This window comes from Malaclemys terrapin, chromosome 21 (assembly GCF_027887155.1).
Source record: "Malaclemys terrapin pileata isolate rMalTer1 chromosome 21, rMalTer1.hap1, whole genome shotgun sequence".
Classification (NCBI taxonomy): domain Eukaryota; kingdom Metazoa; phylum Chordata; order Testudines; family Emydidae; genus Malaclemys; species Malaclemys terrapin.
Genome location: NC_071525.1, coordinates 8,267,691 through 8,291,127, shown reverse-complemented (window position 1 = coordinate 8,291,127; position 23,437 = coordinate 8,267,691). Strand labels below are relative to the sequence as shown.

Genomic DNA, 23,437 nt, shown 5'->3' with positions numbered 1-23,437 from the left:
TTTTTTAATAGGAGCCCGAGACTGTAGGCGCTTGAGCTGTGCGGCAGATCAGGATTTTGATCGGAGAAGGAGAATAGGATGGGTTGCATCTGGAATGCTGGTGACCAGAAAGATGGCATGTACTCCGTGTTAGGATAACAGGCTTTCATTGTGTGTGAAACTGCTCTGTCCTAGAAATGCAGCTCGGTTCAGCGGTGCTAGCGTGCGGCTTTTTGTTTGTCATATGCTTTTTTGGTTTAGTGTCTCATAACATTTTAACAATTGCATGTTTGTCTGCTTCTGGGGAGTGGGGGAGATTTTGAAGGAAAAATGCTGCGTACAAACTTCAGAAAGCTATTAATCTCCAGCCTGGCTAATCCTCACATGAGATGCATTGCTAGTGGGACAAGTAAAAAGGAATCTTCAGTGTTGTCTAAGGTTCTGCAGTAAAATTCCCCCTCCCTCTCCCCGAGATATTGGAAACAACAACAAAATCTTGCACTTGAGAAGCGTGTGTGAATTTATTTATTTAAGGGGTGTCTGTTGGATAGAGAGAGGGAGTTGAGACTCCTGGGTTCTATTCATGGCTCTGTTGCTGATTTGCTGCGTCCTTGGCAAGTCACATAGGCCCCAATCCTAGAAGGATGTCAGCATGGGGGAAGACCGATTTGTGGAGCCCTGCTTCCTTCACGGATTTGCTTAGGCCCTGATCTGGTGATGGATCACTCTCTGCTTTGAGCACCTTGCATTTCTATGGTCCTGCTTTTAAAGGACCTTCCCCAGGGCGCCTTCCCCTTGTACGTGTTTTTCAGTAATAAACGGAGACACGTACTAGGCCTGCCAAACTTTAATCTCTTGAACGCTGCTCCTTATCTCCAGTGTAAATAAACTCTGTATCGACAAAGCATTCCAGATTTGAATAGGATTAAGAGAGAGCCTGTCTGCTCTGGGTTATGCTCTGCTTTCATGAAGTTAATCACATGCCTCTATAGTGGTTGAGCTCTTTAACTTAACAGAGGAAGTTTAGGGGTGACTTGATTAGCCTATGTAATGGGGTTCAGTCACCACTGTGGTGCCTCCTGCTGGCTATCTTGGGAATTGGCAGCAAGACTCCACCTGAAGAGGGCGCTGAGCTATCATTCCTGCTCTAGGACCCAGGCCTCTCCAAGGACCACGGGGTCCTCTTCAACGACGCAGCCCTCTGGCCGTGCCACACACTGTGCTCCCCTCTTCCGGGGGACCTGCAGTCCACTGTTAAGCCACTTCCTTTAGTGGCTACTGCAGCTAATTGGCCACTTCCTCATGGCCCCAGTATCCTCTTTGCCCTTGCCTCAGGGCTTCAGCCTGCAAACCCCAGCAGCCAGCCAGGAGCTGTCTCTCGCTCCCCCGGTCCCTGCTAGCGGCACGGCTCTGTCCAGAGTGCTGGCAGTTGTCTCAGCCCTCCCAGGGACACAGTCCTTCCTCCCTGGGCTCCTAGCAGAGAACTCCCCTCCTCTGCCCTGCAGCTCCCTTTTTATATGGCCCTACTTGGCTGCTCCCCTCGACCCTTCTCTGATTGGCTGCCACCTATGCAGCCTCCCTAGGGCTCTATTAACCCCTTAGAGCCCAGTGTGAGGCAGGCGCCCCACCACAGCCTACAAGTACCTACATGGGGAAAAAATATTTAATAGTGGGCTTTTCAGTCTAGCAGAGAAAGGTCGAACATGAGCCAATAGCTGGAATCTGACACTAGACAAAAACCCACACCTTATTCCTGGCTGAGTTTGACAGTGAGCGTAACCATTGGAACAATTTACTAAGGGTCATGGTGGATTCTCCATTGTGGGCAATTTTTAAATCCAGATTGGATGTTCCTCTAACAGATCTGGCCTGTGTGATCCAGGAGGGCCGATTGGATGATCACAAGGGTCCCTTCTGGCCTTGAAATCTATAAGCCCTGTTTCCTCAAGCGCAGCCTTGCCAGCAGTTGCTCCTGGCTCCCTACCTAACCCCAGCTGGGCCAGTGGCATGAGAGTGTTTTTCCTCTTTCCCCTGCAGGAGGCTGGAGTGCTTTTAACCCCCGGGGATGGAGCGGCATGTGAATGGAGCTATGGCTGAGAAGCCAAACCCCGTGGACTACGGGGTTCAGATCCGATTCATAGATGACCTGAAGGAAATGAAGAAGCTCCAGAAGATCAGGCCCAAGCACTCCAAGGCAGGCTCCTACGGGGTCGCGGTGAGGGTCCAGGGCATCGACGGGCAGCCCTTTGTGGTCCTGAACAGCGGGGCGAAAGGAGAGGACTCCTTCGGGGTGCAGATCAGAAGCGAGAGTAAATACGGGAACCCCGCTCCCAGCCAGTGGCCTGAGCAGCTGCCCCCTAACTCCCTCAGGGAAGGCCCGGGCTCCATCAGCTCTGATTCTGAGCTGCCGGAAAGCCGGTACGTGGCCAGACATTCCCAGTATAACTCCCAGTACAGCACCTCTGACGAGGAGCTGGGCTCCCAGCACTACCCGAGGGAGAGGAGGCCTGTCAGAGCTGAGGCAGCTCATTCCTACCGCAGGAATGGCTCCTCGTCCCCTCAGGACAGCTCCAGACAGCTGCCACCCCAGAGGCCTTTTGGGGAGGAGCTGAGGAGGACTCAATCTCACAGCTCTCTGTTAAGCCCCAATTCAGAGGAGGGCTATGGCCCAAGCCCTCTCAGCATGCAGAGCGGGGGCATGTACCGATCCCAGGCTCCAGCCAGTGCCAAGAGCAGCAGCACGCTGGACATTACAGGCAGGAAAAGGACTGACCCCGGCCAGGAATCCCGTGCAGCTACTGGACGAAGGTTTGTAGGCAAGCAGCCATCGCCAGACCCAGAGTCCTCCGGGCCTCGGCAGCCAGCTGACCAAAGTGACATTGACACGAAGCCGCTGTCCTCTGTGGATTCCCTGATCACGAAGTTCGATGGGAAGGTTCAGCAGAGGGGCCGAGCCACCAGGAGAAGCCGGATCTCCCCAGAGGAGAGGAAGCGGTCGCAGAGTCTCGACGGCAGGGTGTCCTACCACGACACGGCCGATGCCAGAGAGCTGAGCTCCGACCAGCTCCAGGATCGCCTCAGGGAAGGGCCGAAGGGCCTGGCCGCCAAACAGCCTGGTGCGGCCAACGCGCCTCGCACCGGCAGCCTGAACCGAGTGCTCCGGGAAGATCTGAAGGAAAACTCAGTCAAGGCCCAGCCGACGCGAGACTGGAGCCACAAAAGCTTGGAGGAGCCTGTCGTTGAGCAGCAGCAAAGTCAAGTGCAATCAGAACTACAGGTAACTCTTCGTTCGGGACTCAGGCCTGCCCGGGGCTCGGCACGCTGGCCATGCTTTGGCACCTATTTCACTCTAAGCACGGGAGTAGCGATGTGCTTGACTTCTTGACAGCCCAGCAAACCACGTGCTATCGGTGCTCAGGGTGGAGCCTTAATCCTAGAAGATCAGGGTTCGACGGGACCTCAGGAGGTCATCTAGTCCAACCCCCTGCTCAAAGCAGGACCAATCCCCAGACAGATTTTTACCCCAGTTCCCTAAATGGCCCCCTCAAGGATTGAACTCACAACCCTGGGTTTAGCAGGCCAATGCTCAAACCACCAAGCTATCCCCCCCCCCACCCCCCAATTAGCTCTCTGGGCCTCAAGGTCACTGCCCAGGTGATGCCATTGGTCCCTGATCTCCGGATATGCCTCCACTGCAGTCGGGAGGTGTGATGGCAGTAAGGGTAGCAGTGAACCGCCGCTGCCCAGGCTAGCCCCGCCTGGCACCCTGGGCACCGAGTCAAGCCACCCCTGCTCGTGCGGCTGAGACGTTGCTGCGGTTGCCACTAGCTTGGCGCTGCAGTCGCAGCGTAGACGTGCCCTGCCAGCCGCTGGTGGTGGCTGCAGCAGTGTGGTTATTCAACCAGAAATCGGCATGCCCCATCTTCTGCTTCTTCCTACCCCAGTGAGGAAGCTGCTCCTCCTCCTTACGGAATGCTGTTCCCAGCTGGCCTCTTTCCAAGTGCTCTAGGCACTAGAGTTCAATGCCGGGAGCGTAGGTCCCGAGGTGCATTTGACTCGGAAGTTCGCTAGGCCCTTAAGGGCTGCAACCGAACTGCCACCTACACCTAGTTACATCAGATCCCAGCCACGTTTGCTTGCAAAACTGCTGCTGTTGTCCTCTCCTAACATAGGGAGCACGGTGACAGCGTCCTAGGTGGATGCAGATCTTCCTGCTTCAGGGCATAAGCCAAGCACTCATTGCCTGGGCTTAAGAAGAAACTTACCCTGTGGGTAGGTTATTCCATCAAGAGAGTGGTGGGGTTGGCTTGCGCCTTGCTCTGAATCAGCTGGTTCTGGCTGCCATCAGATGGGATACCGGGCTAGATGGGCCCATTGGTCTGATCCCATCTGGCAAGTCCTACTGCTGTGCAGCGAGCATCTGGTGACGTTTGTCCTGTCTCATTAGCAGCTTAAGTCCACTCCAGACCTTCTGAAAGACCAGCAGGAAGTCTCTCCGCCTGGGAGCAGCGAGTACACCAAGGAACTGATCTACAGTATCCTGAAGGATGGGTGAGTGTTGGGCCGAGCGCTCTTGGGTCCAGTGTTAGGATAGCAGCGTCTGATGTGCAGCTTGCCCTGTTGGAGCAGGGGGGGGCTGGAGGCATTGAGTGTTTCGCTGCCATGAACTATGGGTGACGAGGTGGGGGAGGGAATATCTTTTATTGGTCCAACTTCTGTTGGTGAGAGGCACACGCTTTGATGCTTACAGCTCTCACCAACAGAAGTTGGTCTAATAAGAGATTCCCTTGCCCCACCTTGTTTCTCTCATATCCTGGGACCAACATGGCTCCAACAACACTGCATAAACTCGCTTTAGTGAAAGAGGTTTCTGAAACAATACAAAGGAAGTACTGCATCATCTCGGGGGTGAGATCAGGGCTGACTAGAGGCAGGGGATAAAAGGGGGCACAATTGTACTGGGGCCCTGAGCTCAGGGCCTCCCTCCCCAAAACATCTGTGTAAATAAAGTGAAATGGGAGGAGGTGGGGGCCCCAGCAAACATGATGTATCAGGGACCCACACTTCTCTCAAAGGGGCGGTGGTTCTCAAATGAACTCTGCCCCACAGCTCTCTCTAGGGAAATCTGCCCCATAGCTCTCGCTAGGCGAATCTATTCTAAACAGGAGCCTAGCTATCGAGTCTGTTACACAGGAGCTCAGACGAGCTGATCACAATGGGCCCTTCTGGCTTGGAGTCAGAGTCTAGAAAATCTGGCCCCAGATGTGCAGGAAAATTGGTCCTTTAAATGAGACAAAACTCTGTCCTTTAAATCTAACCTTGGGATAGGAGTCTAGTGCCCTGGGCAGCTTGTGGGAGTGTTCGCTTCAGAACCCTTGAACTACAGCTTAGCCCACGAACTCACAACGGTAAGCCTCTTGGCTAAGTGGTAGCGACTCTAAAAAGGTGCAAATTGGCAACCTTGGAGCCGACAAAGGGAATTAATTCCTAGCGTAGTCGCCTTCTGTTTTAAATAATCCTGTGGAGGTAGATAGTGTCTGTTGGGTGGGAGTACAGGGCAAATTAGGCAGCTGATCCGCTGAACTTAATCACTAAAAGGATTCTCTACGGGAAAGCAAGGGTTTAAAGACAACCTCTCTTCTTCCCCCTTTCCCGCCTTGTGGACACTTGACTGAAACACTCACTTTCAGATTTTCACTCCCCTGGCTTCTTGTAAAGAGAGACTTACCCCTTTACCTTCAATTCATACAGTATGGGCCTCAAACTGTGGGGAGCAGTGAACAGAACTTTCCTCTAACTTGCAGAGATGCTCATCTGAAGTGTTGCCTGCAACAACATTAAGTTAAAAATTCCGGACAGAAGTGTGTATGTCTCTTAAGTACTTACCTGGTCCCTGTTACCAAAGTACCTGAGCACTTCACAATCTTTAATGTATTTCATCCCCTCGATGCCCCTATGAGGCAGTGAAGAGCAATCATCTCCCTTGTTCATATGGGGAAACTGAGGCACGGGGGGTTAAGTGACTTGCCCAAGGTCACACAGGTCCCGTGACAGAGCCGGGATTCAAACCAGAGTCATAAGAGAGTGCCTTAAACACTGCTCTGCTTCTCTCTCTCTCCTCTCCCCCTCTTTCCCCCCCAGTGGCTATGTCCCTTTTTAACCTGAATGATTTTCTTTGTTGGTATTTGCTTGTTTCTTTTTCAGGAGCAAAGAAAGTGAAAGCTCTCTGAAGAGAAAAACCAACCTGATGTTTGAGAAGATCCAAGCGCTCGCTGTAAGTCTCCATACCAGCCTCCCCTTACTTTGCAGAGACTGACATTCACTCCTGGACGAAGTCCAGTGCAAAAGCCCTGTGAGATTTGTGTGGCACCCAGCTCTCCTCAGAAGGGTGAATTTTTCACCCCCCCATATTATCAAGCCCTGGTGGTGCTAATCGGCCAGGATGACTGCCCTCTCTTGGTGTACATCTGCACTGCAGCTGGAAGTGCGATTCCCTGGTTGGAGAGACGTACACCCGCTAGCTCTGATCAAGTTGGTGCACTAAAAATAGCAGCATGCCAGGGCCGCGGGAGAGGCTAACCGTCCTCCTACTTAGCTACTGTTTCACATGGGATTGTTCTCTGGGCAACTTGCATTGCTATGGTAACACTGCTATTTTTAGTGCACTAACATCAGTCAAAGCTAGCCCAGGAATGTTGACCTGAGATACAAAATCATGACTGGTGTAGAGAAAGTAGATAAGGAAGAGTTGTTTACTACTTCTCATAACACAAGAACTAGGGGCCACCCAATGAAATTAATAGGCAGCAGGTTTAAAACAAATAAAAGGAAGTATTTTCTTCACACAATGCACAGTCAACCTGTGGAACTCCTTGCCAGAGGATGTGAAGGCCAAGACCATAACAGGGTTCAAAAAAGAACTAGGTAAATTCATGGAGGATAGGTCCATTAATGGCTATTAGCCAGGATGGGCAGGGATGGTGTCCCTAGCCTCTGTTTGCCAGAAGCTGGGAATGAGCGACGGAGGATGGATCACTTGATGATTCCCTGTTCTGTTCATTCCCTCTGGGGCACCTGGCCCTGGCCACTGTCGGAAGACGGGGCTAGATGGACCTTTGGTCTGACCCAGTAGGGCCATTCTGACAATCTTTTATGAGCTGGAAACTTACAGCTGCAGTGTAGACATTACCCTCTTCTCCTGACCAGCACCAATGGGCTGAGCGTCTCCATTAAGCCTTTTAGTTCATCGCAACAATGCAAATCTGTAGCAGGAAAGGGCCTTCTCCAAAGTTTAGCCCTTCTGAGTTGTTCCAGCTCAATGCATCCTACTGAAAGAATACCCCCCCCCACACACACATGCACACCCAGTTCTGGGGAGAACTGGGGAAATCGCAGTCTGCTTATAGCTTCATGCAGTGTGTAGCACACCTGTGGAACGCCCTGTTCCAGGAGGGAGCTGTACTATGTCCAGATTTCTGCAAATATTCATGCCCATGCATGTGAAGATAACAAGGAGAGTCCAATCTCGTACTTGAGGTTTTAACTTGGCTGCCTGTGGCAGCGGGTCAGGAAGGATGCTTTTCTCCCCCCCGCCCCAGCCTCCCAATACGCAGCATGGTCAGATGCATTGTGGGCTTTTCAGCGATTGGCCCCAGCTGGAGGTTGGATTCCAGGCTTGACACATCGGCGATCTGACAAATGCTTTGCTCTGTAGGGCTCAATATTTTTACCCTTTCTGAACTGCAACCGTAAGCAGTTTAAAGAAAGAATGAAAGTTTTGGGGCTGGGATTCTGTGTGTGTGTTTACATGATCCCATTAGCTGGAAGAGATCAGTTTCTCCTGTGGCCCTGGAATTGGTTGGTTGGTTGGTTGTTTTGTTTTGTCACCTTCTCCAGGGAAGCAGACAGAAATGACTCTCTCTTTAATACCTAGAATTATCTGTGTATGAAAGCAACATGGCTTCCTTTCAGGAATCTGCTCTGATGCTGTTGGAGATGTTAACAGAGAGTGCATTTCCCGTTTAATATTCTATATTAAAAGATCTGAACCCATTTTGCCGACTCCACCATTATCGCAGCTCGTCTGGTGCTGGCTGCTGCGTGCTGTGCTCGGAGCTTGCCTGACATGACAGCGGTCTTGATTAAAACTGGCATTTCCGAGCCGCCTGCTTGAGGCCCAACATACCTCTGGCAGGACTCGGAGCCATATCTTTTGATGTTGGCATCAGAGGGCTGCTTGCCAGTGTCAGGTGTTTTTAAAAAAAAAATAAAAATTGCTGCTGTGAATGAGACTGGCATTTTCCTCCCTTAAGTTAAGGGAAGTTTAAAATTGGTGGCCCGAACTACTTGAGCATTGAGGGAGAAGGACGGAGAACACTGGACTGGCACTCAGGAGATCTTGGTTCCATTCCTGGTGGAGCTGGGACTTGACCCCAGGGCTCCAGAGTCCCATCTTAACCACAAGCCCGTCCTTCCTCTCCAGTAATTGACTTCAGGCAGCATCTCCAGGGTGCTTGTGTTACACAAAGAGGGGGCTCTGTCTGACAGGTGGTGCCTCCTGAGGACGCGAGAGCATCTGTTTCCCAGAACAGTGAGCTGAAGAGGAAGGTGGAGGAGCTGCAGCGGAAACTAGATGAAGAGACCAAGGTGACACCAGTACCTGGTCAGCTAGAGGCACTGGACAGTAAACTCCTGCTTTGCTGGGCGGGTGGTGGGAGGCTGCCAGCCCTATGGAGCTGCCACCCTTCCACTGCCTTGGGTGGGGGTGGGCTGCAGGCGGGCCTGGGCTCTGGGCTGTCTCCATACACCCCAGCATGGAGTGGGGAGGTTTCGGGGGGAGACTCGGCCAGTGACCCTGTAATTATACTGGTCCAAGGGCTGTAAGTACTGTGTAGAGGTCTCACCCTTTACTCCTGGACTGGAATATCAGCTGTAGGGCTGCCTGTGGGTTGTGTTCTCTCTCTGCCTACCCCTAACCAGTTCCTGCACAAACTCATCCCCTTTTTATCCCCTTCCCTCCACCTGAATTAGGAGTGAGGTGCCTGATCCCCTTAGGACCAGATCCTCAGCTGGCCCAGTTCCGGTGAAGTCAGTGGGCTGGCTTACGCCAGCTCGGGATCTGTTTGCGGGATGCCACGAGAAACCTTCTCTGAAGCTGGCTGGTGGCAGCGTCCCTTTAAATCCTAGCCCCTCCCTCTTCCGTGGCTGCGAACGCTCTATTCTCCCCTCTCCCAGCTCCGCCAGAAAGCAGAGCAGGCCAGGAGCGGTGCTGCTCGGAACGTGGAGAGCCGGCTGGAGGAGGCGCAGGACGAGTGCAGGCGCCTCCAGGGGGCCTTGGAGAAGACGACCCAGGAGCTGAAAAGCCGCTTGCAAGAGTAGGAGCTGTTTCTTGCGTCTGGGGTGGGCTATGCGGGTCCTGGCAGAGCGCTAATGATCCTCGTGCTGGATACTGTGCTCGCCCTCGTTAACAAGCCCTTTCCACCCGCTGAGTTAGGCTGCAGGCATCCCTGTGTTATAGAGGGAGAAACTGAGGCACAGAGGAGGAAGTGACCTGCCTTATCTAGCTGATCCCAACTGCCTGAAGGCCATTAATGGCTTTGTCCTCTTGAGGTACTTTACCCCGCTTGTACAGCTGGAGAACTGAGGCACAGGGTAGATGGAATGATGTGCCCAAGGTCCCACAGGGAGTCTGTGGCCGAGGCTAGGAATTGAACTCCGGTCTCCTGACTCCCAGCCCAGAGCCCTACCCACTAGGCCACCTGGCCCCTGAGGGGGATCACAGCAAGCCGGTGTCTGGGCCAGAATTGTATCTGGGGCTCTGGCTGTACTGTGCTGAGACCAGGATCCGCCTGGCTGGCTCTGAACAGGCTCGCATGGTGTCCTCTAGGCTGATGGAAGTGAAAGTTGCCAGAGAGCAGGCAGAAGACAAACTGGGAGACGTGGAAGAGCAGCTAATGGGGATGCATGAGGAGCTGGACAGGCTGCGGAAAACCTCGGTGGACTCTGCAGACCGAGACGAGCTCATGAAGGTACGTGACTCTTGCCACCTGATCGCGCGGCTTGGATCCTGAGTGCACCGTGGGCCCGGTTCTCAGCCGAGGTAAATGGATGAGGCTGTTGAAGCCGGCGGTGCTGTGCTGAATTACAGCACTGGGGCAGCAGGGCCTCTCCCTGAATCAGCGTTTCAACAATAATCCCGAGCGCCCTTCACTCCTCCGCACTGGAGGTCAGTCTCATTATCCCCACTGAGCAGATGGGGAAACCAAGGCACAGAGGCGCAGTAACTTGCCCAAGGTCACCCTGCAGGCTAGTGGCAGAGCTGGGAATGGAACCCAAGTTGCCAGAGTCCCAGTCCAGTGCTCTATCCACTAGCCAAGATTGCCTCTCTACAGCACTGCTAGAGATGTTTTGCATAGCTCCAGGTGGGGAAAGCATCTCTGTCCCTGCCCTCCCCTCAGGAGCTGCTGGAAACCAGAGAGGAGCTGGAGGAGATCCTCAACGCCAAACAGAAGCAAGAAGAACATCTGCGGCAGCGGGAGCGGGAGCTGACGGCGCTGAAAGGAGCCCTGAAGGAGGAGGTGGCGAATCACGACAAGGAGCTGGACCGGGTGACACAGCAGTACCAGAGCGACATGGACCAGCTGAGGCGAAACATGGAGGACGTGTCTCAGGTAAAGCCACAGACGTGAAATGGAAGCGTAAAGCAAACACGTTGGGGGAACGACTGGCATCTGGTAGGAGATTAAGACTTGCTCGTCTTACGGACTGGATTTATAAACCATAGAAAGTCATAGCAGTGGCCTGCTTCCCTTAAATGCCCTCCCCCTCCCCCGAGTTATCTTTCGGTTGGCTACGACCTTTGCTTCCTGTCCTAAAGTATCCTAGGGAGCAGTGTGGTCATGGGCGCTGCACGTCCCTGCTCAGCGACGATGACACTCTGGGCTATACCAGAAAGTTGCACCAGTTTTAACTTGGGGTGTGATCTCTCTTAAACAGCTTTCTAGCTGGTTCAGAAAGCTCCGTGGATGCTCATTTTGGTCAGAACCTGATTTATTTCTGCCCGGCACAGCTGACCAGAATCCGCGTCCATGCAGCCTTCAGTGATTTAACGAAAGCCGGTTTAAAAGAGGTCACAGCTTCACTTAAACTGGTGCAACGTCTCAGATGATGCCTTGGTCGGTGAAAGGAGGCACTGTACTTAGCGCTCCTCCTCCCCCAGCACTGAACTTCTGACTCCACTGACCAAGCGCTACATGTGGGTGCTCAAATCACTTGCTTAAGTGATAGCTCGAATAAGTCTCTCCGTGGTGCTGAATTCTGCTGTGTTACGCTAGTATCCAGTTGGAGGAGCTCCCTAGATTTTTAGAGAAACTGCTGCAGATGACCCTGGTGTAACGAAGGACAGGATCTAGGCTGGGTGTGCATTGGAAGCATAGGCGCCGACTTCCCCTCTTTCCTGTGGGTGCTCGACCTCCCCTGTGCCCCCGGCCCTGCCCCCACTCCACCCCTTCCATGAGGCCCTGACCCAACTCTGCCCCCTCCCTGCCAATATTCCAACTCCTTCCTCAAATCCCCGCCCTGGCTCCGTCTCCTCCCCTGAGGGCACCATGTTCCCGTTCCTACCCCCCTCCTGGAGCGTGCTAACGCTGCCAAACAGCTGTTTGGTGGCAGCCAGATGGGAAGCGCTGGTATAGGTGGAGCAGCCGGGACGTGGCGGGCTCAGGGGAGGAGGAGGAGGAGGGGCAGGGGGTGAGGGGAGCTTGCCTGCTGGTGGGTGCAGAGCACCCACTAACTTTTCCCCATGGGTGCTCCAGCCCCGGGGCGCCAACTCCGTGGGTGCTTATGATTGGCAACATCCACTGAGTACACGCAAAGCTGTAAGGAACCCTGTGTAAATTTTACCGAGGTTTCTACCAAGGCATAACCTTCCCCAGCCTTCTTGCAGTACATGCACCCAACCCAACAGCAAATGCTTGACAGCTTCATTCCTGTCCCCAGGACCAAGCCAGTCTAGAGATCGAGAGGCAGAAAATCAACTCGATAGTGAGGAACCTCCAGAAGGAGCTGGAGGAGAGCAACGAGGAGACCGGTCACTGGAGGGAGATGTTCCAGAAGAACAAGGAGGAGCTGCGCAGCACCAAACAGGAGTGAGCTCTCATGGATGTGCCGTGTCCATCCCAGGATCGCAGCTGTGACTGGGAATGGTCAGCTAGTGCCAATCTGCCCAGGGGCTAGAGTGGCCCTAAAGGGTTCAGCTGCTTCATTTTATCCAGTCAAACTTCTTTCCTGTAAATCCAGGAAAGGTGACTGGGGGATGTCTCCAGACCTGTCTCTAGGGTGTCATTCCAGGGAGAATCAAGGCAGGATTCTTGGCTTGGGCTCACTGGCAGAAGCCATGATGCAGCTGGTGAACAGGCTTACAGGTGACTGGCATCGCCGATGCAGAGCCCAGCAAGGAGGTGCCCGGTGCCTCTCTCTGATCATGTCAGCATTACCCAAGGGAGGACGGGGGGTCATGTAGCTCAGGCTCGGCTGGCGTGTACAGGGCATGCTGCCACCATCTGAATCTCTGCACCCCTCCTGGTGACCTTCATAGGCTTTCTTCCCATTCAGCCCAGCTTCCCCCAGGGTCAGACTCCCCACGGTTCTCCCATGGGGCAATGGGGAGCCCACTTGGCACTACTTCTCTTCCTGCACGCAGGCTCATGCAGGTGAAACAGGAGCGGGAGGAGTTTGAGGAGGAGCTGCGGGAGCTGCGGGAGCGGTTCTCGGCCATGCGGGTGGAAGTGGACCAGGTCAGGAACAGCACCGTGGATGCCGGCCAAGCAGAAGCCCTGAAGAAGGTATGATGGGCAGGGCGTGGTCAGAAGGAAGGTGACTCTTGACTCCTAGAGCAGCTGTGTGAACTGCCTGAAGGTTGGAGCCTGGTTCTCACGGGTACCAGCGCCTCTTCAGGCCACTCTGGTAGCAGAAAGGTGCCTTAAAATGAGCTCTCGGAGATCCCCATGGCACATGGGGCTACTGTACCACTGGTGTAACTGCTGGCATAGAGGGCAGGGTAAGGGAGTGATCAGAGCTTGCCCCACTATTCTCTGCCCAGGGGATTATGGCTAGAGCAGGTCGGGAATCTTTTGCCGAAAAGGTTCGTTCGTTCTCTCTCTCTCTCTCTCTCTCTCTCCAAATGGGGACAGGAAAAACCACTTCCTGCCCAGGCCTAGCTACCACAACGCAGCAGCCTTAACGGGGACCACCGCTATGCTGGGGGTAGCAGGCTCTCTGGGAGCCCAGTCCCCTCTCTTAGGCCGCTGGCTACCTCGTGAGTGCCTCCAGGACACCCAGAGCTTGGGGTGTGTATTCGATGCTCTTTAAAGCCTGTCAGCAACTCTCCTCCTCCTCCTGCAGGAGCTGCGTCAAGCCCAAGAGGAGCTGAGGGAGCTGGCTTCAGAGAAGCAGGCCCAGGACAAGCTGGTCCACCAGAGGGAGCGGGAGCTGGCCACCCTGAAGGGGGCGCTCCAGGAAGAGGTGGCCAGCCGTGACACGGAGGTAGAAGAGCTGAAGCAGCAGTTCCAGAAGAACTTGCAGCAGCTCAAGAAGGACTACGACGAAGCTGCCAAGGCAAGAGCCCAGGGTCTCCCAGCTCGGACCCCCTATAGCAGAGGACCCCCGGAAATGCCTATCCCGGCCTGACCTCAAGCCAGGCGTGCTGAGGGCTGCACACCTGGGTAACTGGCACCGGTGGGCAGTGACTAGAGCAGTCAGGGGGAGTGGGGCACAGGACTGTACCCAGGCCACAGATCTGGGATGCCTTCTGCATAGCTTGTATTGCTGCACCTTCCCCCTGAGATGGCAGCAAATCTCTGAGCCCACAATGCCCCTTGAGCGTGTCTGGCTGCATGTTGCCTCCATCTCCTTGGAGTTCCGTCATATGCTCCATTTCCCACCCCCCAGCCACCTCCCATTGACCCAGCGAGCGAGAGGGGCTGCCTCTTGCAGAGATGCCCGCTCACTGTGCGTGGGGCCGTAGCGGAACGGGCACCCTCTGTCCAAAGAGCCGCACCTGTGAGCCCGTTGGCCCTCCGCTGGGCAGAAGCCTCTGGAGACCTGCTCCTGTGAGTGCCGGCTTCCCATGTGCCAGCGGATGGTGTCCAGGTCTGGCCCTGGACTCACCTGTACATGTTTTCTTGCCCGGCGTGCAGGTGAAGGTGGCCGTGGAGAGCGAGAAGGAGGCCACAGAGCAGATGAGGAAGGCCATGGAGTCCGCTCTGCGGGAGACACAAGAGGAGAACGACGACTTGAGGAGGAAGATCCTGGGCCTGGAGATGCAGGTCAAGGAGTACAGGCACTTCTCCGAGAACTGGGAGGGCTCGGAGGCCAGGCTCCGGGAGAAGATCGGCAAGCTGGAGGTACGTGAGGGCCGCAGCACTGCCCTGCACACAGACCCACCTCCTTCCCCAGCTTCCGCCCCATGGTGCTGGGTGCTGCACAGACCTAAAGAAAGTCAGTGCCTCAGGGCATGTCTACACTATAAAGTTAAGTCGGCCTATAGAGTTACAGCCACTGTACTAATCACTGCCCCGTGATTCGTGTCCACACTGCTCTTCTGTCAGTGGGACACATCCTCACCAGGAGCGCTTCCACCAACTTTAGAGGGGTAGTGGGGGGTGGGCTGAGAGTCCCGGCAGGGAGCCGAGACCCCAGGGGGATCCACGCCCGGTGTCCGGTCGGCTGCCCCATTCCTAGCGGGGGGCTGAGAAGCCCGGGGGGCAGCCTGAGCCAGGAGCAGAGACGGCGCAGCCGCCCTGCTGGGGAGCTGGCTTGTCAATGTCACGGCTCCAGCTCGGCCCCTGAAGTCCCTGGGAGCTTTGTGTTTCTCTGAGAGCTCCTCCCCTTCCAGGCTGATCGCAGACAGATGGCGGAATCCTTGGAGGAGGCAGTGGAGCAGGAGCAGGAGCTGCTGATGGCCAAGAGGTCTCTGGAGAGCCGCCTGGAAGAGGCCCAGCGGAGTCTCAGCCGGCTGTCTCAGGAGCACCAGGTGCTGAACTCCTCGCACCAGGAGGAGATGAAGCAGAAGGAGCAGCTGAGGAGAACCAAGAATGAGTTGGAGGAGCAGAAGAGGCTGCTGGATAAGACCACGGAGAAGCTGACCAGAGAGGTTTGTGAGACGCCTCCGCTGATGTCACCGGCTTAAAGCCTGGGGGAGGGGCCAGGTGTTGCCTATGGTGTCCCATGGCTGCTTGGATCAAGTTATCACACTGCATGCTGGGACATGTAGTCTCTGTGGGGTGTGGCCCTCTTAGTCCTGAGAAGCTCACACTTAAACCTCCCCCCACCCCCACCAATCTTACACTGGTGGCATTTGCTACCAACAAGGGGAGAGGCCTCTGTTTGCAAAGGGCTGGGATTCTGATCTGTCCAGCAATTAGGGTGACCAGATAGAAACTGTAAAAAATCAGGACGGGGGAGGGGAAATAAGTGCCTATATAAGACACAGTCCTGAATAATGGGACAGTCCCTATAAAATCGGGACATCCAGTTACCCTACCAGCAACCTGCTTGAAAACAGGACTTGGCTGCGTTGAAACATTAACGCTAAGACGCATCAGGTTCATAAGCCGTTCCGCTCCACCCCACCATGGTGTCCTGTTGGCTGGGGGGGCTTTCAGAGACGTTGGGCTTGATCCTCTGAACATCAACTGGTTTCACCAACCGATTAGGTGGCTGCACCCTAGTTGGGCCGTACTAGCACACAAGGTGGGGAGGTAGTTTTCTAGGGGACGCCTCTCTTCTCCCTGTTAGGCAACCGGCCTGCCCACTCCCAGCTAACACATCTGGCCCAGCAAGCACCCCCTGTCCCTGTATTTTGCTCCTACTCACAGTTCTGTCTGGGAGCCCTTTAATAGAGCACACATGGAATAGTCTTTCTGCTTCCTCTTCCTCCGGCTAGAGTAGAATTTAGTCTTTTAATCTCCGGCGCTAGCAGAAGCCAATGAAACCTTTTGGGGGGGAAAACAAGTTAGTCCTATCCTTAGCCATAGAATGAGATGGTTCTCGGGCGTATCGTTCTAGCTTGTGAGCAGCTAATACGTGACTAGGAGTTGCCATGCAGCTGTCCTACAAGCTCTGACGCTTCTGTTTTTGTTTATAAGAGGCTCTCTTAACCTCTTGTGAGCTAGTATTTCATCAGCTTGTACGAGAGTAGCCTCTACTGCGCTAGGCACAGAGGGCAGGGTAAGGGTCTAAAACCCCATAAGAGACCCCCAGCAACTGCAGGGAGCTTTTACAGATAAAGTCAAGCTTTTAATAATCCCTGGCTTTTATCTAGTGCTCCTGATCAGTAAATCCCAAAGGGGGTCTGTACCATTGTCCCAATTTTGCAGATGCTAAGGCACAGAGCAGGGAAGTAACGGGGCCAAGGTCACCCAGCAGGCCAGAGGCAGAGCTAGGAATAGACCCCTCCGGTCTCCTGAGTCCCAGTCCAGTGCACTGTTCACTAGGCCACACTACTTCCCATTTAGGTGTTTCCAGTCTAGGTTACAGATAACGCAGTGAGGAGCAATAACTGGCCATTGTGGGAAGCGAGCAGTAAAGCAGGTGACGCCTCTTAGGCAGGGGCGGCTCTAGCTTTTTTGCCGGTCCCGCAGATTCAGCGGCATGCCTGCAGGAGGTCCGCCGGTCCCGCGCCTTTGGCGTACCCGCCGTTGAATTGCCGTTGAATCTGCAGGACCGGCGGACCTCCCACAGGCATGCTGCCGAAGGCTGCCTGACTGCCGCCCTCACGGCGACCGGCACACTGCCCCCCGCGGCTTGCCGCCCCTGGCACTTGCTTGGAGCACTGGTGCCTGGAGCCGCCGCTGCTTTTAGGAGAGAGGCTCGTTGCAGCAAAAGCTTCTCTGCCACTCTACCAGCGACCCTCCAGATTCTCTCCAACGCTGCAGGGTAGGAAAGTTATTACTAGCTCAGTGCCTGACACAAGGGGACGGCCAGATCATTACACAGTGTCTCATGGCTGCCAACTCCATTTGTCGCCAGGACTTACAGAGCTGACGCTTGGCGTTCGGCTGGGATTCTGCAGAGCCGACTAGTGACAGGCGCGGCGGGATGGCCCGCTAGCTGGAGCGCACGTGGCTCGTGCTGCCGCGGCTTGGCTGTCCAAGGGGTGGCATTGGGAGCTTGCCCAGTAGGGTAACTGGAGCTGCCTTGCAAAACCAGCTGAAATATGGAGCCATCTGGAAGGTGCTGAGCCACCCAGCTTGGGAGGATATTCGCATAGATGAGCTTTTCTTCCCTGCTAGTCTCCATAAAACCCATTACATCTTCCCGGCTCACTAGAGACCCCAGGGGATGCAGCATCCTGGCATCTCCCGGGTGCTAGAAGATTTGGTAGTTGTAGGGTGAACTCTGGTATCCATTCTGCAGCCCTCTGGCCCCGCCAGGCTTGCTAATGAAATTCACTGGAGGATGAGCTCTGGCGCTCAGATTACCCCAGCAATAGGTGTTGTTTAAATCTAAGCTGTGCTGGGTGACCTGCAAGGACTTTGTAATGCTGGCCCCAGCCGGGTTAGCCAGCTGCGTTTAATAGGCATTTCTGTGCTAAATCTCTGTTTTTGAGTTCAGCTTTGCACATCTCCTTCGGACGTCAGTGCCTTTCCTAGCCGCCTCAGCTCTGTCGTTCAAACCAAATGTCTGGGGGGAAAAGGGGAAGTCCAGCCCACTGACCAGTATTGTAGGGACACCCTCGTCTTTCCTTCCCTTTCTCTTCATGGTGGGTCTAAACCTACTAGAGCTCCCTTCCCTCCACTCCTATTGAAGTTAACTGGGATTCCCCCATGTGACTCCAATGGCATCGTTGATCCCCACGTGGCCTGGGGGAGTGGTTGGTCATGGACACTAATTGTGGGTTCCTAAGTACTCCTTCTCTTGTGCTCTAGCTGGACCAGATGGCCCAGGAGTCCCACCGCTCACTGGCCATGCTGCAGTCGCAGCTGGAGGAGTACAAGGAGAAGTCACGGAAGGAGATTGCAGATTCCCAGAAGCAGGCCAAGGACCGCAGTGCAGAGGTGGAGAAGATGCAGTTCACCATGGGCCGGCTGCAGGACGAGGTAGGCCACCGGCTCTCAGGTGGTTAGTCTTGCTCACAACCTGCCAGGGGCTGTCTTCGGAGAGGGCGTCTACAATGCGTTTGCCAGGAATCACTAGCGCAGGGAAGATGTGAACGTCCCTCATCCACTTTCAAGTTACCCAGTGTAACCAAGTCGTGCATTTTCCCTGCCTCAGGCAAACTTCCTGCTGCGCTCAGGCCTTGATCTGAAGCAAGCGTAGCCCTGTTAGAACACAGGAGAATACAGGAGCGGCAGCCAGTGTAACTCTAGACCGTACTAGAGCTCCCTTGCCCCCAATTCCAGTGGAAGAGGCTGCGCTACCTGAGACTGGCCGCTTTGTATCCTTGAAGTCAGCTGTGCTCGAGGGCACTGCGGGGGCTGTATCACCAGCAATCACAGATCAGTTCTGCTCAGTAGACAAGTAAAGGGATGAGCGTCTGTAACAGCACGTGCCAGCAGGGACCAGAGTCGGGCTGGGTGCCGTCTGGCTCCCACTTGGGCAGCAATAAAGGTCCTGCAGTCAGAACTTAGTGATTCTGTTTGTGAGCCAGGAAAGAGTCTCTCTCCCCCCCAGCGATGCAAGAGGGAGGACTTGGGGACAGACTCTGGTTCCCTCCCCTGGAGCTGGGCTGGCCCTCCCTGGCTAAGAGGAGTGACAGGTATTGGAATCTCCCTTGAGTTCAGTCAGCTGCTCTGCTCCGACTGGGAGCACAGACTGGACAGATCGAAGTTGGAGTAATTCCCGCCGTCCGAGTGAAATTGCAGCATCTCTGCCTGCCTGAGACCAGAAACCTCTAAGGTGCTTCCTGGGAAACCCACGAGCCCGGTGCTGAGCCCAGCATGTGCGGGTGGGGTGGGGTTGGGCCCCCGCAGGGCTGGAGAGCTCTGCCCGGCTATTCCGAATCCAGCTGCAGTTCAGAGGGTCCCTCGCTACCTGAAGTACATAGCTTGGTGGTGTCTGGCCCCTCCTAAACTTGTTAATCACCCTGATGACAGAACTGGGTGTTCTCCGGTATGCAGAGAGCAGATCACTGGTACTATGCATGGGTGCCCAGATGTGTCCTTAGACCAGAGCCTGCTGGGTGCGGGGGAAGAGTCTCCTCTCGCCGCCCAGTGCAGAAACGGGGGCTGTTGCTTTTTTCTCTCCCTGTCCTCCAGCCGAAGCAGGTTGGCCACGGCTGTCTGCAGGGCTCGCTAGCACTGCAAGCATCAACCACACGGTATCACCAGAGGCCCCTAGGTGGGTTGTTCCAGGGTTGGCACCACACTGCTCCTGTCTGGCCCAGCCTTTGCTTCTCCCCCCACCATGATCCTCTGCTTTGTCCAGCTGCTACACCTGTGAGCCAGCCTTATATTGTGGTCACTAGGGGAGATCTTCAGATGCCTGGCGCGTGCAGCTTTCTGGGGGAGCACGGTAGCTCTCTGATGCCGTCTCTTCCCGCAGATCACGCGGCTGAAGCAAGCACTGCAGGACAGCCAGGCCGAGCGGGAAAGCGCCGTGCTGGATAAGGAGGTGCTGGCCCAGCGCCTGCAGAACCTGGAGCAGGAGGTGGAGTCTAAGAAACGCACCCAGGACGATCGCTCTCGGCAGGTCAAAGCGCTGGAGGTTCGTTTGCTCTCCCTGACCCTAGTGCCGCTTTGAACTCCTCTGGCACAGGGAGCTCGCTGGTCTTTATGACCAAGTCCCCATCTCCACTGGCCTCCTTGCTGCGATCCTGTCTGTGCCGTCTTCCTCCAGAACGTCTCACCGGCACTAAATCCCCACGCACAGAACGTAGTGTTGTTCTCTGTTCCGCCGCAGAACGGGCGGGACAGCGAAACTTCAACTAGCTCCTTTAGCATGGCACAGAACGGTGCGACGCACTCTGCCTGGGACCCCCAACAACACTCTAGTGACTAGACTGCCCGGTACCATGCTGCCTCTCATGCTGGCAGCCCCAGTAATGGCGTAGATGGGGGACACAGGCCCATAGTCTCATCCATGAGTATGCAGTGGGTGGGGGCCGTATCTCCAGGTCTCGTTCCCCAGAGTCCAAGCCTCTGGATTGGCCTGTTTTAGTGCGTTCGCTATGTAGGTGCTGGTCAAACGCTACTTCTCCTCCGGAGCACCTGTAAGCACACGGTCTGCGCTCCCTCCAGCACGTGCAACAGCAGGTCGGTTAATGCTGATTGCTGAGGTTCTGGGCCAGTAGGAGCCTTTCCTTAGGCCAAACTCCCACCGACTGCATGTCGGGGGCTTCTTGTGACGTAACCCTGCCCCCCTCCCCATAGTGGTCATGAAACCATCAGAGTTCGTAGAGCCCAAATGTTCACCTGTTTAAGAAGGACTCTTTCAGCTCCACATGCTAGGCGGTGGGGCTCCGAATAGGTACTCAAGAACAATAATTAAACTTTCTTGCAACAGCCACGGGCTTCGTGCTGTTAAAGGCAGCTGCTAACGAGCAAGTATATCTGCTGTAACTGGGATTTTAAAAACCAAGCGCTTGTAGATGTTAGACTAAAAGCAACCAAGTAAGTTTAAGAGGAACCAGCTGTTGCATCTGTGTAATGGTGAGACAAATCACCAGGGAGCGAGACTCTGGGAGCTGCCTGGCTAGAAATGACAAGGAGGACTCTGTTTTGAGGGAGAGCTGAGAGTTTACCCCAATGTTTCGCCCACGGCTAAGAGCAAGTAAGAAAGCATGCACTCAATCCAGGAGAGCATCTGCTGCTGTCTGTGGCACAAAACCTGCGAGCTACAAAGCCTGCTTTTTAACAGCAGAGGGCAGAGTTGTCTTCCGAGTCTCTCATTCACTTGGAAACAGGACCTTTTGTTTAACGCTTTCTTTAATTGCCAAGTAACTGATTTAGTTTCAGCTCTTTCAAGCCTTGCAGCATAATTGTTCATGGCAGAGACTTGCTCTGTTTCCGGGGTTCTTTATTTATGGATTTATAAAGCAGCTATTTTGGTCTGAATGCCAACAGCAGGCTTGAGATTCTTTGTGCAGGTCTGTAGTGATCTGCAACCAACCTTACGGTAAAACTTAAATCCCTTTGGATCAAATCCAAGTCCTTGTTGACCAGCACGTTTAGATGGCGCTCCCAGGCAGATCCAACCCAAACCAAGCCCTTCGAAAAGTCAAATGGCTTTTGCGGTATGGAACAGAGCGGAGACAGCAGAACCCAAGCAGCCGCGGACGCGGTGTCTGGAGATCAGGCCTTTCCAAGCCACGTTTGAGTTCTGGAAAGTCCTCCGATGCACTCGAACCGTCTGCATTGTCCATGCAAATGATATGGTTTGAAATCAGCTTAGCGGCAGTGAAACTTAACGAGGGATCAAACTCTTCTTTACGAGCATGGTTCAAATCCTGTGGCAGACGGGTCCTAAGCCTGCTTAACTGGCTGTCTGCTGCAGTCTGCATTGAAATCCCCAGTGCCCTGCAGTGTAGCGAGCCTGTTAAAGAAGGGATTTCACGAGGGGTCTCTCTCTCTCCTCTGTTGGCTGACAAATGCCCCCCTTCAGAGAGTGTAAATTGCAAGTCCTGGGGGCCAAATTATCTCCTGTCTGGCCTCAGAGAATAAATAGCTTTCCAAATCTGACGCCCTTCTGTCCCCCCCCCCCCCTCCCCCGACCTGGCCCGTAGGAGTCCTTAGAGAGCTGTGGCTCTGTGAGGAAGGAATTAATGGGTTGGGGTCAGTGCCTCATCAAAATTAAAATGGCCACTGATCTTTGGGTGCCTGGCTTGAGGCACCCTTTGCTCCTCACCTCTGAAAAAAGTGAGAGCCACCTGCCGCTGACTCCAGTTCTGGGTGCTCAGCCTTCTGGAAATTCAGCCAACGGTGCCTCCTGTTGGGGTGCCTGAAATCAGCGGCCCTTCCCGGAAAGGGTGCTAGGCATCTCCTTCCTGCAGGCTGTTCTGTAGGGGCAGCCCCTGGGGCTCTCGGCGCCCCGCAGCGGGCAGTGAGGCTCTGCACAGGCCCCGGGACCAACTTGTGTGGATCACGTTTCAGGAATAGGGACTTGGGGGTCCTACCGAGCTCTCCCACTGAGTCCCCGTCACACTCATATCCTTACTCCAGCACTCCACGGGGTTAACCGCCTAGCTTCACTGATGTCTTAGTGAGCCCATAACTCCTGGGAGTGCCACAACGCTCGGTGAACTGCCCTCTGTCTGATCCAAGGTTGGGGTGGGGGGCGTTAGTGTCCCATAAAACATCCCCCACCCCCTGTCCTCCCCAGAATCCAAAGCTAGAATAACCCAGGCTCTGCTCACAGGAGAAATCCAAGCGCCTCGAGGTGGAACTGGACGAGGAGAGGAATACGGTGGAGCTGTTGACTGACCGGATTAACCGCGGCAGAGACCAGGTAGGGGAGTGTGCTGCAAAGGGAAGGATTCGAAAATGGCCCCATAGCCCAGCTTCAGCCAATGGGTTAATGGAGACTTGGTGTGGGAAGGAGTGGGCCAGCACAGAGTCCCTGCAATGAGGGAGAGACTGAGGACCCCTGGTATGGGGACTGGAGGGGGGATGGAAGGATGCAGGGAGCCCCTGGGGTGTGAAATAAGCTAGGCTGACAGAAGCCTGCTAGTCTAAGCACCCTGCGTTGTAAGCTCTCTGAAGCAGGGGGCCATCTCTTCGTTCTGTGTCCGTACAGCTCCTAGCACAATGGGGTCCTGAGCCATGCCTGGGGCTCCTCGTTGCTGCTGCGATATGAACAGGGACCAAATAACCCCTCCCTTTGCAGATGGGGAAACTGAGGCACAGAGGTGGGGACTTTACCAGGAGCCCTGGTGCTCCAGCAACTAGACAGCGCCCTATGACTCTGCTCCTCATTTATAATCGTTCAGCATTTCTTTCCAAGCTAGCGTCTGACACAGCACGGAGCCTGCCGGGCGCAGAACGCAGCCCTTAGCCGTACTGATGCTAACGTAACTGCTTCCTGGAAGCTCTCTGCTGTTGACAGACTTGCCAGTGGAGCAGGGGCTTAGCTGTCTGGCTCTTGGTTCTCTCCTCCCATCTGTTCCCCTGCATCATGTCGGCGTGTCACTGAGGTGGATGCTCAGTTGCTTCAACAAAGGACCCTCAAGCAGAACTTCCCTCACGCAACGGACCCATACAAGTGCGCTATCCATGCCCAATAGGTGCCATTGTTTTAGCGGTGCAGTCCCGTTCAGACACCATGATCTAGTGGCTTGGTCACCCAGGCATCAGGAGTCCTGGATCCTTTTCCTAGCTGGGTGACTGAATCCACTGTGCAATCTTGAATGAATCCCTTCCTTCCCCTCAGCTTCTCCGTCTGCAAAACTGGTGGGGGTGGAGGGAGAATCTCTATGTTCATGTCTAAACTAAGTTTCATCCTCTCAAGCAACCTCTGACTAGGA

General features: G+C 54.7%; 1 protein-coding gene across 4 annotated transcripts in view; it reads left to right on the top strand.

Moving 5' to 3' along the window:
* The window catches only part of CGN (cingulin), a 62,503-nt gene that overhangs the window by 21,414 nt on the left and 17,652 nt on the right, over positions 1-23,437 (top strand). For 3 of the 4 annotated variants that reach the window (XM_054010966.1, XM_054010968.1, XM_054010967.1), the window contains exons 2-16: positions 2,017-3,256; positions 4,427-4,530; positions 6,184-6,253; positions 8,527-8,625; positions 9,214-9,353; positions 9,866-10,007; positions 10,437-10,649; positions 11,977-12,125; positions 12,680-12,821; positions 13,381-13,593; positions 14,175-14,381; positions 14,873-15,130; positions 17,907-18,077; positions 19,522-19,683; positions 22,333-22,422. In XM_054010966.1, coding sequence (XP_053866941.1) covers positions 2,045-3,256; positions 4,427-4,530; positions 6,184-6,253; positions 8,527-8,625; positions 9,214-9,353; positions 9,866-10,007; positions 10,437-10,649; positions 11,977-12,125; positions 12,680-12,821; positions 13,381-13,593; positions 14,175-14,381; positions 14,873-15,130; positions 17,907-18,077; positions 19,522-19,683; positions 22,333-22,422 — 3,372 coding nt within the window. In that variant the 5' untranslated portion in view covers positions 2,017-2,044. The remainder of the gene's footprint in view (positions 1-2,016; positions 3,257-4,426; positions 4,531-6,183; positions 6,254-8,526; positions 8,626-9,213; positions 9,354-9,865; positions 10,008-10,436; positions 10,650-11,976; positions 12,126-12,679; positions 12,822-13,380; positions 13,594-14,174; positions 14,382-14,872; positions 15,131-17,906; positions 18,078-19,521; positions 19,684-22,332; positions 22,423-23,437) is intronic. The other variant, XM_054010969.1, reaches the window with a different exon arrangement.